Below are 13,713 nucleotides of genomic sequence, written 5' to 3'. Positions count from 1 at the left end.
AGTCCCTGGGACCTTTGGATTAGAAGGAGGTCAAGGTCTTTTATGGCTCAATCCAAATGCAAGCCACACTTTTCAGAATTCCCCTATCAATAAAATTGTCATGCATTTGGGTCACTTTAAATTATTGATACAATGAAAAATATCAATGACCTTCAAGAGTTATTAGTACTTTCGGAATAGGTTTTGTCTCCCGGGAATGCGTCCGTTTAGCAGCGGGGAAGGGGAACGTAGAGGAAGGACGTTTTTCCCGGATGTGGACGTGGCAAAGCGCTGCAGCAGTTCCGCCGAACGTCCGCTTCTGCTACCGAGAAGGGATTAGTGAGCAACACCCCGGGACTGATCGGCTTCTAGTTCTGTCGGCCTCAGGGCTTCCCCGTTCGTCACAACCAACGGATTGCCTTACTATTTACACCTCTGCCGAGGTAGGTTACGATCCGGTGCGACTTCATGTCTGACATCCTGTCCCGGCTTTAACAGGAGGAGCTCAGATTTCGCTACCTCTACCGTGGCTAACTAATGCTAACTGCTGCTAAAAGACACGGCTAGCGGATTTCTGTACACTAACTTGCGTTTATTAGCTTCACTTTCGCCTGGCTTATTCTATCACTGGGTTAGCATTAGCTATCTACAACCGGCTGTTAATGACTCCCAGCTGATTCAGGAACCTTTGCTGTCATCATGATCCAGCTAGCCTGTTGCTAACATTAGCCTAACGAATTTGCACTCACCTTTTAAGAGCTATACATCGTTTATTTATAAATGTCTCACATTTCTTTGCTCTCAAAACTCCCATGTGTTAGCAATACAGTGATTTTTCCATATTCTGTTGAAGGTTTTCAGTAACATTTCCCTATGCTACAGCTACTAGCTACTAATCGGCGAATGTTGATGAGGTGCAGCTACATTAGCTAGCTTGTTGTCGGTTTATCTGCGTTTCAGGACCTTTAAACTTTAAACTAGTTTTAATTGCTTCTCTCTTTAGAACTTAAAGGTTTTCTTTTTTGTATTTGAACCCATTTTATTGGTTGTATGGCTGAAGTGGAGGACATTGTTTATTTTTAAGAGGCCTGGGTTACTAAAAAGCGATTGTATTTCTCATTGTGAGCCTTTCTCCGTTGAATTATTAAAAAGCTCCGCTGTTTGTTAGATGACACTCGTGTTTATCGCATAAGTTAGAAACTTGAGCGCGTGATAAATAGATCTGATCACGAAGCTGTCAGTGTTGTTGAGCAGTAAGAGAAGATCATGCGTTTAAACACAAGTTTTAGTTGAAAAAGTACTGTATGTCTGTAGTTTTAGTCCTGCTTTGAATGTTACAGCCTCTGATGTCTAAAAAAAAGCAGGTTAAATGGGTTATCTATAAACCTAAAAGCACTGATTGGTTTGATTCAGTTTTATTTTACTTGTAAGTATGTTCTTGGAACAGCTGCATGTCAACACATCAGATCAGTTAATCAGCAAATGCATTTATAAAACATGTTGGCTAAGAATCACTAGATGGACTCCTTTCATTGTAGCCATATGTGACTGGCGATCAGGCCAAAGGTCAAACATTTAACCTAGAATATGTTCTACCTTTTTAAAAAGAAAGTGAAATGTCTGTTATGCAGCTTAACTTTTTTTTTTAATGAAAACAATTTGATCAAATTCTGATATTGAGTAAAACAGTTTCCCATTCTCGACAGAAACCTGAGCTTTGCTGACGGCCCTTTCTGTAGCTGATAAATTGAACTGTTGGGCTACAGATAACGGAAATCATAGACATTATAACTAAAAATATGCAAATTTTCCTCCTTTTGGGACCTTCTTTTGACTATTGAGCCGATGTGACAGGTGAATTTCTCCTCTGTGTGATCAATAAAGTCTTCCTTATCTTAAAAGCATAATTTAACAGATTGATTCGGAAAAAAATACTGAGCTTTAGGTTTAAAAAAAAAGTTCTGTATGTTACAGTCATGTTTTATTTCTCAAACTTAAACCCATCGAGAGAAATAAAAATAAAAAGGCCTTCTTTGTTGTGCGGTTGAATTGCATTAGCCTACGGGTGAAAATGTCAAGTTTCTGTGTTTGTGAGTTAAAAAAAAAAGGTTTCAAACTCTGATAATGTTTGATGGTGTGTTTTATTTCTCTCACTGAAGAATTAGGGATGAACTAAGGATGAATGTAAACCAGCACACTCCAATGGCCTCTCCTTACGGCCAGCCCCAGCCTGGCTATGGTCAACCTAGCTACGCTCCCCAGGATGGGGGGTATCCTGGCCCTTACTCACCTTACAACGGCCCTGCTTCAGCCCATCAGCCCGGTGTTCCACCACAAGGTAAACAGAAGATCCCAGATCTGAATTTATGCAAATACTTTTCTTAGAAGACCAAACATTGCATTATGTAAGGAAGCCTCAAGTGACTTGCATAACTCTGGGATTCTGCCTGCTTTACACCGAAACGTTGAAAATCTCAGCACCTGTGCAAACTAGTCTCTATCTGATCTTCCCTTTCATTACTTCATTTACCTTCATCTGGCTCTATATCTCTGTATTTGCTCCTTTTCCCTATTTTCTTCTATTTCAGGTTATTCTCCTTTCACAAGCTTTCCCTCTAAGGCTGTGGCAGCCAACCCAGTCTCTGACCTCTCCTCTCCTCTTGACTTAGGTAACTGCCTCTGTTCACCCCTTATTTCTTGCCCTCTTCATGCATCTCACCATCATCTAATCACTGCTGTATCTAAAATCCTCTTGGTGTCATTTTATATTTCTCAGTTTCTATTTTGCTTAATTTGAAATCTATTACATTTCAAATAGTGCTGAATTTAATTTCCCTTTGGGATCAATAAAGAATTTTGAATGAAATGATTTAGCATCAGTGCTTATTTTCAAACATGCTTTTTTTCCCCTTGTCTTGTTAATCAATTTGAAAGATTCGGCCTTAGTGGTGACTTTCATGTTACATCTCATAAATGTTAAATGTCTTGCAGTTATTTTTAGTCTTTGTCCATTCTAATTTAGCCTAAAATGTATTTTTTGACTCAGTATTAAAATGAAGCCTGAGCTTCTGACCTCAATTTGAAAACTTAGAATCCTATCTATTGAGTTTGAGGCTGTATTTAGCGATAACTCATAATCCTATTTTCTTTTATCAATAACTTAGATCGGTGTCAGAATAATTCAAGGCTTTCTTTTCACCTAAAACTGGCATCACCAGCATGTTTTATTGGGTTTTCTTTAAACTGGAGGACACAAATTAATACATTATTTGAGATGGAAAGAAAAGAAGCATGGCGCATGGTTTTCAATAAACGTATCTTTTTCAAATCTGAAAAGTGTGGCATGCATTTATGTGTTACTAATGTGCTTAATGGTGTTTATATCCATCGTGATTTAAAAAAAAAAATTTGTTTCTGTTTGTTGCATGATCATTTATACGAACTGTTTGTTAAAGCTTTGTGGTAGTCGCATGTTTTAAATGGTCCTCTATGTTTAGGATTCTTGCTTTTGTCATGATTTTACTTTTAGCTGATATGGTACTGGAAATTTAAATCAGCCAGAATGGCTAAATTTTACATTTACTGCATTTCTATAGTTATATATGCATTGTCCCATTAAAAAAAAAAAAAAAAAAAGGTAAATACATCATTTGTAGACTTCAGGCTGAATATTTTTGCACATTTTTCTTTGTAAAATACTTTAATGTCAGACAGATTGGATGAAGATCATCTAAAGACAAACTTTTAGATCTTTCCAATGATTTTTAATTGTATTCATGTCCATTTTATGGTAGCGTTTTTTTCTTTGTCCTCAGAAGTTGATGTTTCCAACTTTCATGCATTAAATTTTAACTGAAGAGCCCCTGAAAGTCGGAATTATGAGTCACAAAGTCCTATTTTTAACCCTTTTTGAAAGAGCTTTGTTTACTTATGTAGCTTTATTAATTTATGTCAGTCTTTCAAAGGCTAAAGCAAATGGGATGATATGTTTCTGCGTCAGAATATGACGTACAACTGTGTTTTTGTCATTGCTGTGGTTTTAACAGTGGCCGCAGTGTCCATGGAGAATACCAAGGTCCACTGGAATGCATTTAGCACAGAGATTAATACTTGTTAGATTGAAGTTCGGAGGATAAAGGAGTGGGCAAGAGAACTCTACTTAACTGGCTCCTTGGGGTACATGAGTGTGCTATTACAAATGGACATTTTAAAGGGGATTTAAGGAGGATTTTTTTCTTTGTTTTTCACATAGCATCCAGGGAAGTTTGTCTGTTCAATTAGTTCTTGATTTTGATTCCGATTCAGATTCAGTTTGGTCTACTCCTAAACTTGATTGCATAAAAAAAAAAAAGTCTATTAAATGAGTGTTTAGTTATTTTTTTTATATTGAAATTGTATTTTAACATTTTACAGCAAGTAAATAAAGTAATGGTAGTTGATTGTTAATCTAAGTATAGTTGAAAATGTGTTTGTTATATAAATTAAACTTTAGGATTTAATAGAATCAATTCAGAATTAGAAAAACTTTTTTAGTTTTTTTTAACAAAGCATTAGTTTTAATACCACAAAATGGAGTACTTTTTCTTTGTACAGTTATCAGAATCGTTTATGATGATTGGTTATTTTCTGCAGGTCCAACAAGGCTTCCTCCCACCTCTGCACCCCCTCCTGCTTCAGCTCCACAGCCCTATAACCAGTACACCCACAGTCAAGGGGACATGCAAAATGGACCCCCACCCATGACACAGGCACCGCCCAGGTAAAAGCTGCTGTTAATCATCCTAGGATAATTATTTTGCAGGTTGTTTGCTTTACTGCATCATCTATATATTAAAAATATGTCGCAGTGAAATTCGAATTGAAAACATATTCAGCAATATAAAACAGACCTAGCAGATACAACTGAAAATTCCCAGGTAAAAGTTGAAGGTAATCCAGGGGTTTTCATTTTTTCTGTGTAAGCTAAAGAAGTCTATAATGTTTGGATGTGGTCGTCCGGACCAAAGCGGAGTCGGAAGAGTAATAATCTTTGGCTGCGTCTCAGATTAACGTGTTAAATCAGGGTTTTGTAGATTATATTACAAGAACAAAGACTTGAAGTGAACTAATGACAAAGAATCAGAGTGAGCGCTTTTGGTATGTTTCCTCTGTGATGTGACTGTTAGAGTTTGGAAAATCGATGCTTTGCTCATGACGTTCCTTTGAGTGGCTTACATTCAAAGATGGCAATTCTCCATGAGGAATAATTGTGCTTTTTTGGGGGTTAGAGCGGTGTGATGTGCACTGTCCCGCTTCCAGCAGTCGTCTTCACTTATGGATGACGAGCTGTAATTCAAAGGCTTCATGGAAGTACTTAGGCTTAGACAAGAGGCTTGTCTCCGCCCAACCTGTTAAAACACATTTTTGTTCGCGCGAGGAGAAAATCCGTCTGTGTGTAGAGATGCTTTCGTGAGCACACCCGTCCTTGAGCGGGGCCGCTGGATAGAAAATCGTGCGCATGGTGAAATCCCAAGCGTTTCTTGGAGGAGCTGGTGTGCGGAGATTGATTTTTCTTCTCCTCGAAGCATCAGTTTCTCACGTGTGCTTTTTTTTTTTTATGCGGTGATGATAAACCATGCTCAGAAGTAGTTTAGCATACATGCGAGTATGTTTATTTTGTTTGCCAGTGTTTTGAAGTAAATGTGACGCCATAAAATGTTGACTTATTTTAAAGCAGAATATTAATATCCAGTATAGGAAATCTGATATAAAGTTTGTGATTTTTTTTTTTCTCACAATGTTACACTTTTACATGGAGCTTGTTTCTTTTTAACACATTTTGACACTTAGAGTGTCTAAGGCTGCAGGTACTTAGCCGATATAGGGCAGTTTTATTCTTTTGTTTAATTGATATTGACTGTGGAGTGGTGCTACACTGAGTGTCTGAGCTTGAGGAAAAAGCATCCCAGCAGTTGTGCAAAGGAAGATTTCCCCATTGATTTTATATCCTCATCATCATTCACTGCACCTCATTTGCATTAAGCGAGACATGGAATTAGGGATGTTTTACTTTGTCGTTCAGTCTCCTGGTTTCAAATGAAACATGAATTAAGTTGTCCTTTAAATTACTCTTAATGGCAGCTCCAGATTAAAGTTATTTTCATTCTATCAAGAAAATGTAGACAATGAGGTGGATACCTGTTAAAAAGTAATTTAAGAGATAGAAAACGATTAAAAGGGGCTCTGTTCTGCCTGTGGAAGGTGTGATATGAATCCAGGGTGGAACAGTTTTCTTAAGGAAACCTACCTTAGATTAGCAGTGGTGCAAAGAAATGTTCAATCACAGGACTGTTCACCTGTCCCTATAAAATAAGTGCTGCACACAGATGACTGCTTGTGTCTTTAAATAACGTTAAGCTACATTTTCAAATGTTGCTGCACTAATAGATTGCTGCACATACACACACTTGCCAATGTTTCTTTGTTGGTATTCTGCAGCTTTTTCTTCCGGTTATCAAAATTAGTTATCAAAAATCAAGAATTTGAGCTATTCTGGGAGAATTGAAAGGTAAGAGCTGGTTCCAGTGGATTCTCGGGGGCCAACTCTAACCCTACCTACATGACTTTTTGCCCTGAAGGGGTGTTGATGAACAATCCTTTCTGAAAATTTGTTTGTCTTCATATTGTGCCAATAATAACTATATTCTCCTGTGGGAAATGCAGCTTCTGGCAGCAAGTTGATTTGATCCTGCATCACTAATGTTGCCATCAGCTTTCCACTCATAGCTTCTATGCATTGCCAGGCCTGCTGCAGCCCAGCCGTACACCCAGGGACATGTGAACATGAGCGGGTCGCTGCCTTCCTATCCACAACACTACGGGCCTCCGCCTTCAATGCAGCAGGTCACCAATCAGATGACTGGAATGCAGATCACGCCTGGACCACCAACCTCTGCAGGGCCAGGATATGGTACATATAACAGATTTCATTTGGGTGTTAAATGTTTCTGTGGTGTGAAAAGAGATTGAGTAGTACTACTACTAGTCCCTCCAGGATTTCTTCTTTGCCATAAACAGCAGCCATAAAATTTACTTTTATGGCTGCTGTTTATCCTCTTCCAAAATATGCACATTTAGCTTTTTGTTTGTTTCTGCTGTAGCACAAAAAAATAACAGCAAGCATTTATTGTAAAATTCCCAGAAGAAGCCACAGGATGTGGACACTGTTGACCTCTAGGGTTTCCATAAAATAAGTCAAAGCAATAAAAACGGTATCAAATTTTTTGCAAATCCAGAATTTCGTATTTTGTATTCAAGGGCACAATTACAAACACTGTCTATAAATGCTATTGAACATTTAAACAATTAACTATTTAATTGTTTTAGAAACAAATCAATCTCAAAGTGCTTAAGTTCTTGTCCTTTGTATTGTTACACTACTAGTTAAAATATGGTATTTTTGTTCTTCTGTGTATAATAAAAGAAGAAAAATAAATAACCAACGCTGGTATTTGAGAATGGAACGCCTTGTTTACGTTTAGTATCTGTTGACTAAAGGCTGGTTTATGCTCAGAAACCAGGGCGTCTGCGTGTGTCGCAGTAAATGCAAATGTGCCTCCACCCCTGCAGCAGACACTCTGCTGCACATCTCCAAATTTATAGGTGACCGGCGACAGGAGGCCTCTGATTGGTCACATCTACATCCGCTCTACACTATGCGTATTTCCTGTTTGGTACCTTACTGGCTTGTTTTGTTTGTATGGCCGCCGTTGTTGGAAACGACTCATGAGACCAGCTAGAAGAGTGAGGTGGAACTTTGGGACCCTTTTTGCACCTGGATTCCCGCTTTTTTTTCGCCCACCGTTATCACACAAACTGGCTCCCACTTCCTTAGGGCTTCGGCTGTGTCTAGACCCACAGCTAGTTCGTGATTGTGCCTCTTGCGTTTCAATATTGAAAAAACAAAGGTGGTAATCCTTCTTTTCCACAACAAGCTACTTATAAAAAACAGATCTTTTATGATGACAAATAAAATTCCTCTTTAAGTCTAAGATTCTTCAAGAGAATTATCACAGATTGACTAAAACCCTTTTCTAATATCTTATAGCATCCTCTTAGTTTTCATGGCAGCGGCCGTTCAGGAATGCTGTCCTCGCTAAAGAAAGAAGCTATTTTGTCTGAAAGGTCAAGTGTTGATGGGGTTTTTTTTCACAGTGAGAAACTTGGCAGGCAGCAGGTTAAAATGAAGAGCAAAGGTTTGACTGATTGGTCAGATCTGGGGAAGAGATGGAGCAGCTGATCGGGAAAGAAAGGCAGAAACTAAATGATTAGTTAAATCTGCATAAAGTGTGATTCACGAGAACTGCTGCTGTTTGCTGTTAAATTTAGACCCAAGTTTTTAGTCAAGTTTTAACCACCTGGAGGGACAGTAGAATATCCCATGATGCATTTCTGTTAACCTGTGTGTCTCTCTTCCCATCAGTTCCTCCTCACAGCTCCCAGCCTCCTCTCAGTACTGCCTACTCAGCTGCAGCGCAGCCATCCTACACCCAGGCTCCCCCTCCTGCATCATCCGCTCCCACCCAGCCTCCACCTGCGAGTGGTCCTGCAGCTTCTCAGCAGTACTACGGAGGCCCTCCACCTTCTTCTCAACAACCATTCAACTCTTCCCTCCCCCCCACCTCCCAGCAGCAGTTCACCTCTTCTGTTCCTCCGCCGCCCTCCCAGCAGTCTTTTCCCCCCTCCTCATTTTCGGGTCCCGCTCCTCCTCCCACGCGCCCTCAGGGTCCGCCGATGTCTCAGTCCCAGCCCCAGATGCCCTTTCCTTCTCAGCCTCCTTTCTCAGCTCCTCCACCTGTTAGCCAACCTGGCTTCGCCGGTGGCCCACCTCCACCCGTCCAAGGATCTTTCCCACCTCAGCCTACACAACCTTCCTCTCAGCCAGGGTCTTTTCCTCCTCCTGGGCCCCCTCCCACCTCAGCCACCTCAGGTCAGTACACAACCTCCATGGCCCAGCAGCCGCCTCCTCCTACCCAGCCATCCCCCTATCACTCAGGACCCCCGCCCCCCAGAGTTCAGATGCCTCCAACTTCTATGGGACAGAGTAACCACATGCCTCCGGGTCCTCCAGGACCCCTGCAGCAGCCTCCTGCTCAGCCTGGCATGCAGACAGGATTCCCTCCTCAACAAAATGGTGAGGATAATGCAGTTTACCTAAATAAAAATGCTTTGCTTTACCTAAACACTAAACTGCTTCAACTCCCTTCATCAGGTGCATTTGGGCAGGTAAGGGGCCCGCAGCCTGGATATGCAGGCCCTTACCCTGGACAGCCCAACTATGGAGCCCAAGCGCCAGCTCCTGCTCCTTCAGCACAGAAAAGACTTGATCCGGATGCAATTCCAAGCCCGGTGAGAATACACAAGACATGTTCAATTTCAATCTTCATTTTTCATTATTCCTTCTTTTTTAAACTAATTATACTGAATCCTTTATTCAAGTTATAAATATTGCATAAGCTGCGTCAAACTCCATGGTGTGATAAGTGTTTTTTTTTTCCATCATACAAGCAGATAAGCAAAACTGAAAACGAGGAATGATTAGACCTAATGTCTTTCGTTGTGCTTCTTTTGTCAAAACGCTTTTAAAGCTCTGTGGTTTTAAACTGCAGTAAATGAAACGATCAGATTTAATCAATGGTGCAACTTTTTCTGCTTGTTTTTCCTTCTTACTATTCTTCCATGTCTTTCCAGATATTTTGGTAGAGCTTTTTTTTCAGCCGGGCAGGTTTAATATCCTCCTTTACCAAAGGCTAACTATATAAAGAAAGATGTGTAATGCTGTAGCAACCTGACAAATGACAAAGCTCTAATTAGCTGTTCACTGTATTGAATAATTGAATCAAGCTTCTAGTCATTATTGGAAGGAATCAGAGGAGGCATCACATTATGTGAGAAGAACTATTCTGTTTTGCAGTTAAACTAGATTTTAAGTTTAAAACCTGAATAAAGGTTGATATTCTAAGATGATTATAAAAACCCTACCAGCCTATATGGCTACCTTTTCACATTAGAGCTTTTATGACATGTGGTGATGCTTAGCATGTATCTGCAATAAAACTAACTTTAACAAATACTGCTGAGCGTTTCCGTGTTAACAGTTCTGCCTGCACTAAAAAAGGTCTTGCTGTGGCTTCTCTTCTTACACTATTTTTTTATCTTTTCACTATTTATTTTGTTCTGTTTTGCACAATTTGCCGGACAAACATTTGATTGTAAAGCAAGCGTCTGACATGCCGGCTGTGCAGAAATCAAGACATAGAATAGATCCAGATGCTATCCCAAGCCCAGTAAGTTTCTTGTGTGCCTGCCTTCTCCTCTTCCTCGTGTGCTCCTGTCTAATTGCAGCTTCCCCTTCCCGTTTCCCATTTGTCCTCCAGACCCTCATCGAAGTTAGCGATAGCCATGATGCCTTCCTTTTGCATTGCTGTCCTGATTGAGTTGCAATTAAAGATCAAAGTTGATGAAAGGAGTCATTAGCTTTCATATTATATCTGATGTTTGCAGACCATTCAAGTTTTTTTTTTTTTTTTTTTTAGGAATCTAAACATCTAAATATGACCATTTTCATGATCTTTCTGAAATTGAATCTTAGAAAAAGGGTCTAAATTGAATCAGTTCAAATTTTGGCATGAAAACTTCCTAAATATGTTATTTACTTTGATGTTAGCCATGAAATAATGTGATCTAAATTTGAGAATTTAACAAAATACTCAATATTTCATCCTTTAAATATATTAGGTAATTTTTATTTTAAACTTCAGGCCTTTAAAGCCCCAACTATGATCCATTGTTTGCTCGTATTCAAAACCAGATAAAAGTGATTTGGTTATTCCCTAACCTTTGTTTTGTGACTGTTTTACTTTGAAAACTCTAACATTAAATCATTGTAGTTCAGGCATTAAAAGTCTGAATTATTTCTGATCTATTTTAAAAGCCTTATTTTAAACAATATGTTTGGACTGATGTTTTTTCATTTTCTAATGTCCTTTTCATTTGATACCTGTCCATTTTATTATTTTTTGTTTTTTTTTTTCTTTCTGCAGAATAATTTACTCCAAAATATCAAACTCTTTCCTGAGGGAACTAAGATTTTTGTAGACTTTGGATTTAGTTTAAAAAATAAGTAAATTTTAGTACGAGAGGCTTTGTTTTCCTTTTGTGTTGTGAGAATTTTAAATACCATCTTAAGTGAAGTCCTTTTTCCTGCCCTGCATGATATCTTCTTCCTCCAGCTTGTTGCATTTTTAGAGATAATCTCTTTGACTAAACAAGGATTTCTTTAAACTTCCTCATCTTGTCTTTGTTCTGAAAGCAGCTTGTGCTCAGATCACTTTCCTCCCTCCTGTGATCTGTTGAGGTTTTTATTTCATTATGCATGTGAGAGTCTTTTCCTGCATGGGTCTGGAACATTTTGTGTCAGATTTGAGGAGGTGCTGGGAAAACAATATCACCTTTCTTTGTACCAAAAAAACATAAAATAAAAATCATCTCATGCTCTCTTCTCATTTTAGATCCAGGTAATAGAGGACGACAAGGCCAAGTCTACTGAGCCATTCACAACAGGGGTCAGGGGTCAAGCCCCGCCCCTTGTCACAACCAACTTTCAGGTGAAAGATCAAGGTAAGCCTCCAGAAAGAGTATAAGAGCTCTAATTACTGCCTGTCCTTACAGCAGAGTGTTTTACGTATAATGAATAATACTGGTGCTTAGTTTATGGTGAAAGCAGATTTTTTTTTTGTCTTTCTGTTGCAGGAAACGCCAGTCCCAGGTTTATCCGTTGTACAGCCTACAATATGCCTTGCACGTCCGATATGGCAAAGCAGTCCCAGGTCCCCCTGGCTGCTGTCATTAAGCCGCTCGCCACGCTGCCCCCAGATGAGGTGAGACACGCTTCTAGTCTAGTCTAGTCAAAATCCTGATGGTCGAAGTTCCAAATGTAAGATCTAGATCAAGTCAAAATTCTAAAATAAAGTGGAAAAGCAGCGTGACATTTTGTTACAGCTTACAAGAAAAACAAACAAAAAAAATCTCTCAACAAATTTAAAGCCTGATGACGAAAGTAGTATGAGGAAAGTGAGGAAAAAAACATAAACTTTTTCCCAGTTTTTAAACTTCACATTTACAGGTATTACAGTTACTTTACCCTTAAAATACTTTCTTCAACCTCAAAAAGTGTACTGAATTTAATGTCTCTAGTTTAAACAGGTTATCAGATAAACTGCTAGATTTATTGGGAAACTTAAACTTAAAACTCCCAGTAGGAATCGATATTGATTCACAAAAAATACCTGAAAATTTGTGCCAGCGGTGTGTTAAAGTTAAACATTTAGACCAAATATAAAAAATATATGCATACATACAGAAATATATTAAGACTGGGCAATAATTGGCATTTTCGAAGAATCTCACTTTAGCTAAACACAATTTGCAAATCACACTAGTATTCAGTTTGGGTCACATTACAGTTAACAAGTGCAGGACATTACATTTAAGACTCCAGACCTTTAGGTGGTGGTAAAAAGCTCAAACAAGGTTTGTCGTCACACAGAGTGGAAAAGAGAATTGAAGCATTTTTTCCCACATGGACTCAGGCTGTGTCCGAATGTCCGCCCTAATTCCTATGTAGTAATTACGCCATTTTAGATGAGTGTCTGAACGTCTAGTGTACGAAAAAGTGGTGAACTTGAAATTTCTCACAATGCACCCTGAAAAGTGGGGACCATACATGGTCGCTAGACAAGCACATATATCCCAGATTGCTTTGCGATGACAGCTCTCTTTGCAAAGCATTATCGGATTTGATGTCACAGCGACCCGAAGTCGGGCGACAAATAACAAAGATGGCGCAGCACCATGCGGGGAGGCGGAGTCACGTGCCCAACTGGAGTGAAAAGTAGTGATCATCTTTTCCAATGGTCAGTTCACTATAAAGTCCACTATATAGTCCCCGCTCTATATAGTGATTGAGGGATCTAAAGGTTAGGCTGGACGTTCGGACAGAGCTTTGCAGTTAGGTCCTGGAATGAACTCTGCACAAACAAGCTTTCAAGGTCATGACAAAACTGAAACGCTGAAATGAAACATCTTAATTAATCCTGTTTTTTCAAGTGGTCCATGCTTCTGTGGGTTTTTCTCATCTCAGCCCAGTTTTCAAGTATAAATGCATGTAGCGACTCTTCCTGTCTTTAGCAGTTACCATCAGGCGTCACTTAATCAGAGCTTTGAGAATGTGACCTGAACTAAAAACGGTCCACCTCAACCACCTGTGATGAGGGGGGTGGGAGAATCCTCCACCTCTTCATATTGATTACTTTGGTAGCTTTTTTTTTAGGATTTTTCAGGTTCATTATTACATTATAAATCCTGATAATATGCACTTTAAAGTTTATTTTCAACAAAATCTTTAAAAAAGCATATTAAGTGTCTTAAAAAATAGCATTTTTTGCAGAGAAACTTTGTTCATAGGCTTATTAGCTAACGTCCTAGGCTTACGCTGGCTTATAACTTCTCTTTTTTTCCCTTTGTTGACTCATTGATGATTTGACTCCTTACTTTCTTCTTACTTCTCTTTACTTGCTGACACCAATATAGGAATACATTTTCATTTTGATAGATTGGTCTAGGGCTGCAATTAACGATTATTTAAAAAAATCGATGAATCGGCCGATTATTTATTCGATTAATCGATGAATCGGC

The 13,713-nt window shown here is 39.1% G+C and overlaps 1 protein-coding gene across 4 annotated transcripts in view; it reads left to right on the top strand.

Moving 5' to 3' along the window:
• The first annotated feature begins 285 nt into the window (after nucleotides 1–285).
• sec24c (SEC24 homolog C, COPII coat complex component) overlaps nucleotides 286–13,713 on the top strand; it is a 25,496-nt gene continuing 12,068 nt past the window's right edge. Inside the window, exons 1-10 of one of the 4 annotated variants that reach the window (XM_015381414.1) lie at nucleotides 286–422; nucleotides 2,139–2,317; nucleotides 2,568–2,648; nucleotides 4,612–4,738; nucleotides 6,762–6,928; nucleotides 8,441–9,151; nucleotides 9,230–9,366; nucleotides 10,236–10,304; nucleotides 11,529–11,637; nucleotides 11,770–11,897. In XM_015381414.1, coding sequence (XP_015236900.1) covers nucleotides 2,158–2,317; nucleotides 2,568–2,648; nucleotides 4,612–4,738; nucleotides 6,762–6,928; nucleotides 8,441–9,151; nucleotides 9,230–9,366; nucleotides 10,236–10,304; nucleotides 11,529–11,637; nucleotides 11,770–11,897 — 1,689 coding nt within the window. In that variant the 5' untranslated portion in view covers nucleotides 286–422; nucleotides 2,139–2,157. The remainder of the gene's footprint in view (nucleotides 423–2,138; nucleotides 2,318–2,567; nucleotides 2,649–4,611; nucleotides 4,739–6,761; nucleotides 6,929–8,440; nucleotides 9,152–9,229; nucleotides 9,367–10,235; nucleotides 10,305–11,528; nucleotides 11,638–11,769; nucleotides 11,898–13,713) is intronic. The other 3 variants (XM_015381431.1, XM_015381423.1, XM_015381439.1) reach the window with 3 other exon arrangements.

The sequence above is a fragment of the Cyprinodon variegatus genome, unplaced genomic scaffold (genome assembly GCF_000732505.1).
Source record: "Cyprinodon variegatus isolate N-32 unplaced genomic scaffold, C_variegatus-1.0 Scaffold12, whole genome shotgun sequence".
NCBI classification, from domain to species: Eukaryota; Metazoa; Chordata; class Actinopteri; order Cyprinodontiformes; family Cyprinodontidae; genus Cyprinodon; species Cyprinodon variegatus.
Note: the sequence above shows the minus strand (reverse complement) of the source record. Positions and strands in the feature narration are given on the sequence as shown.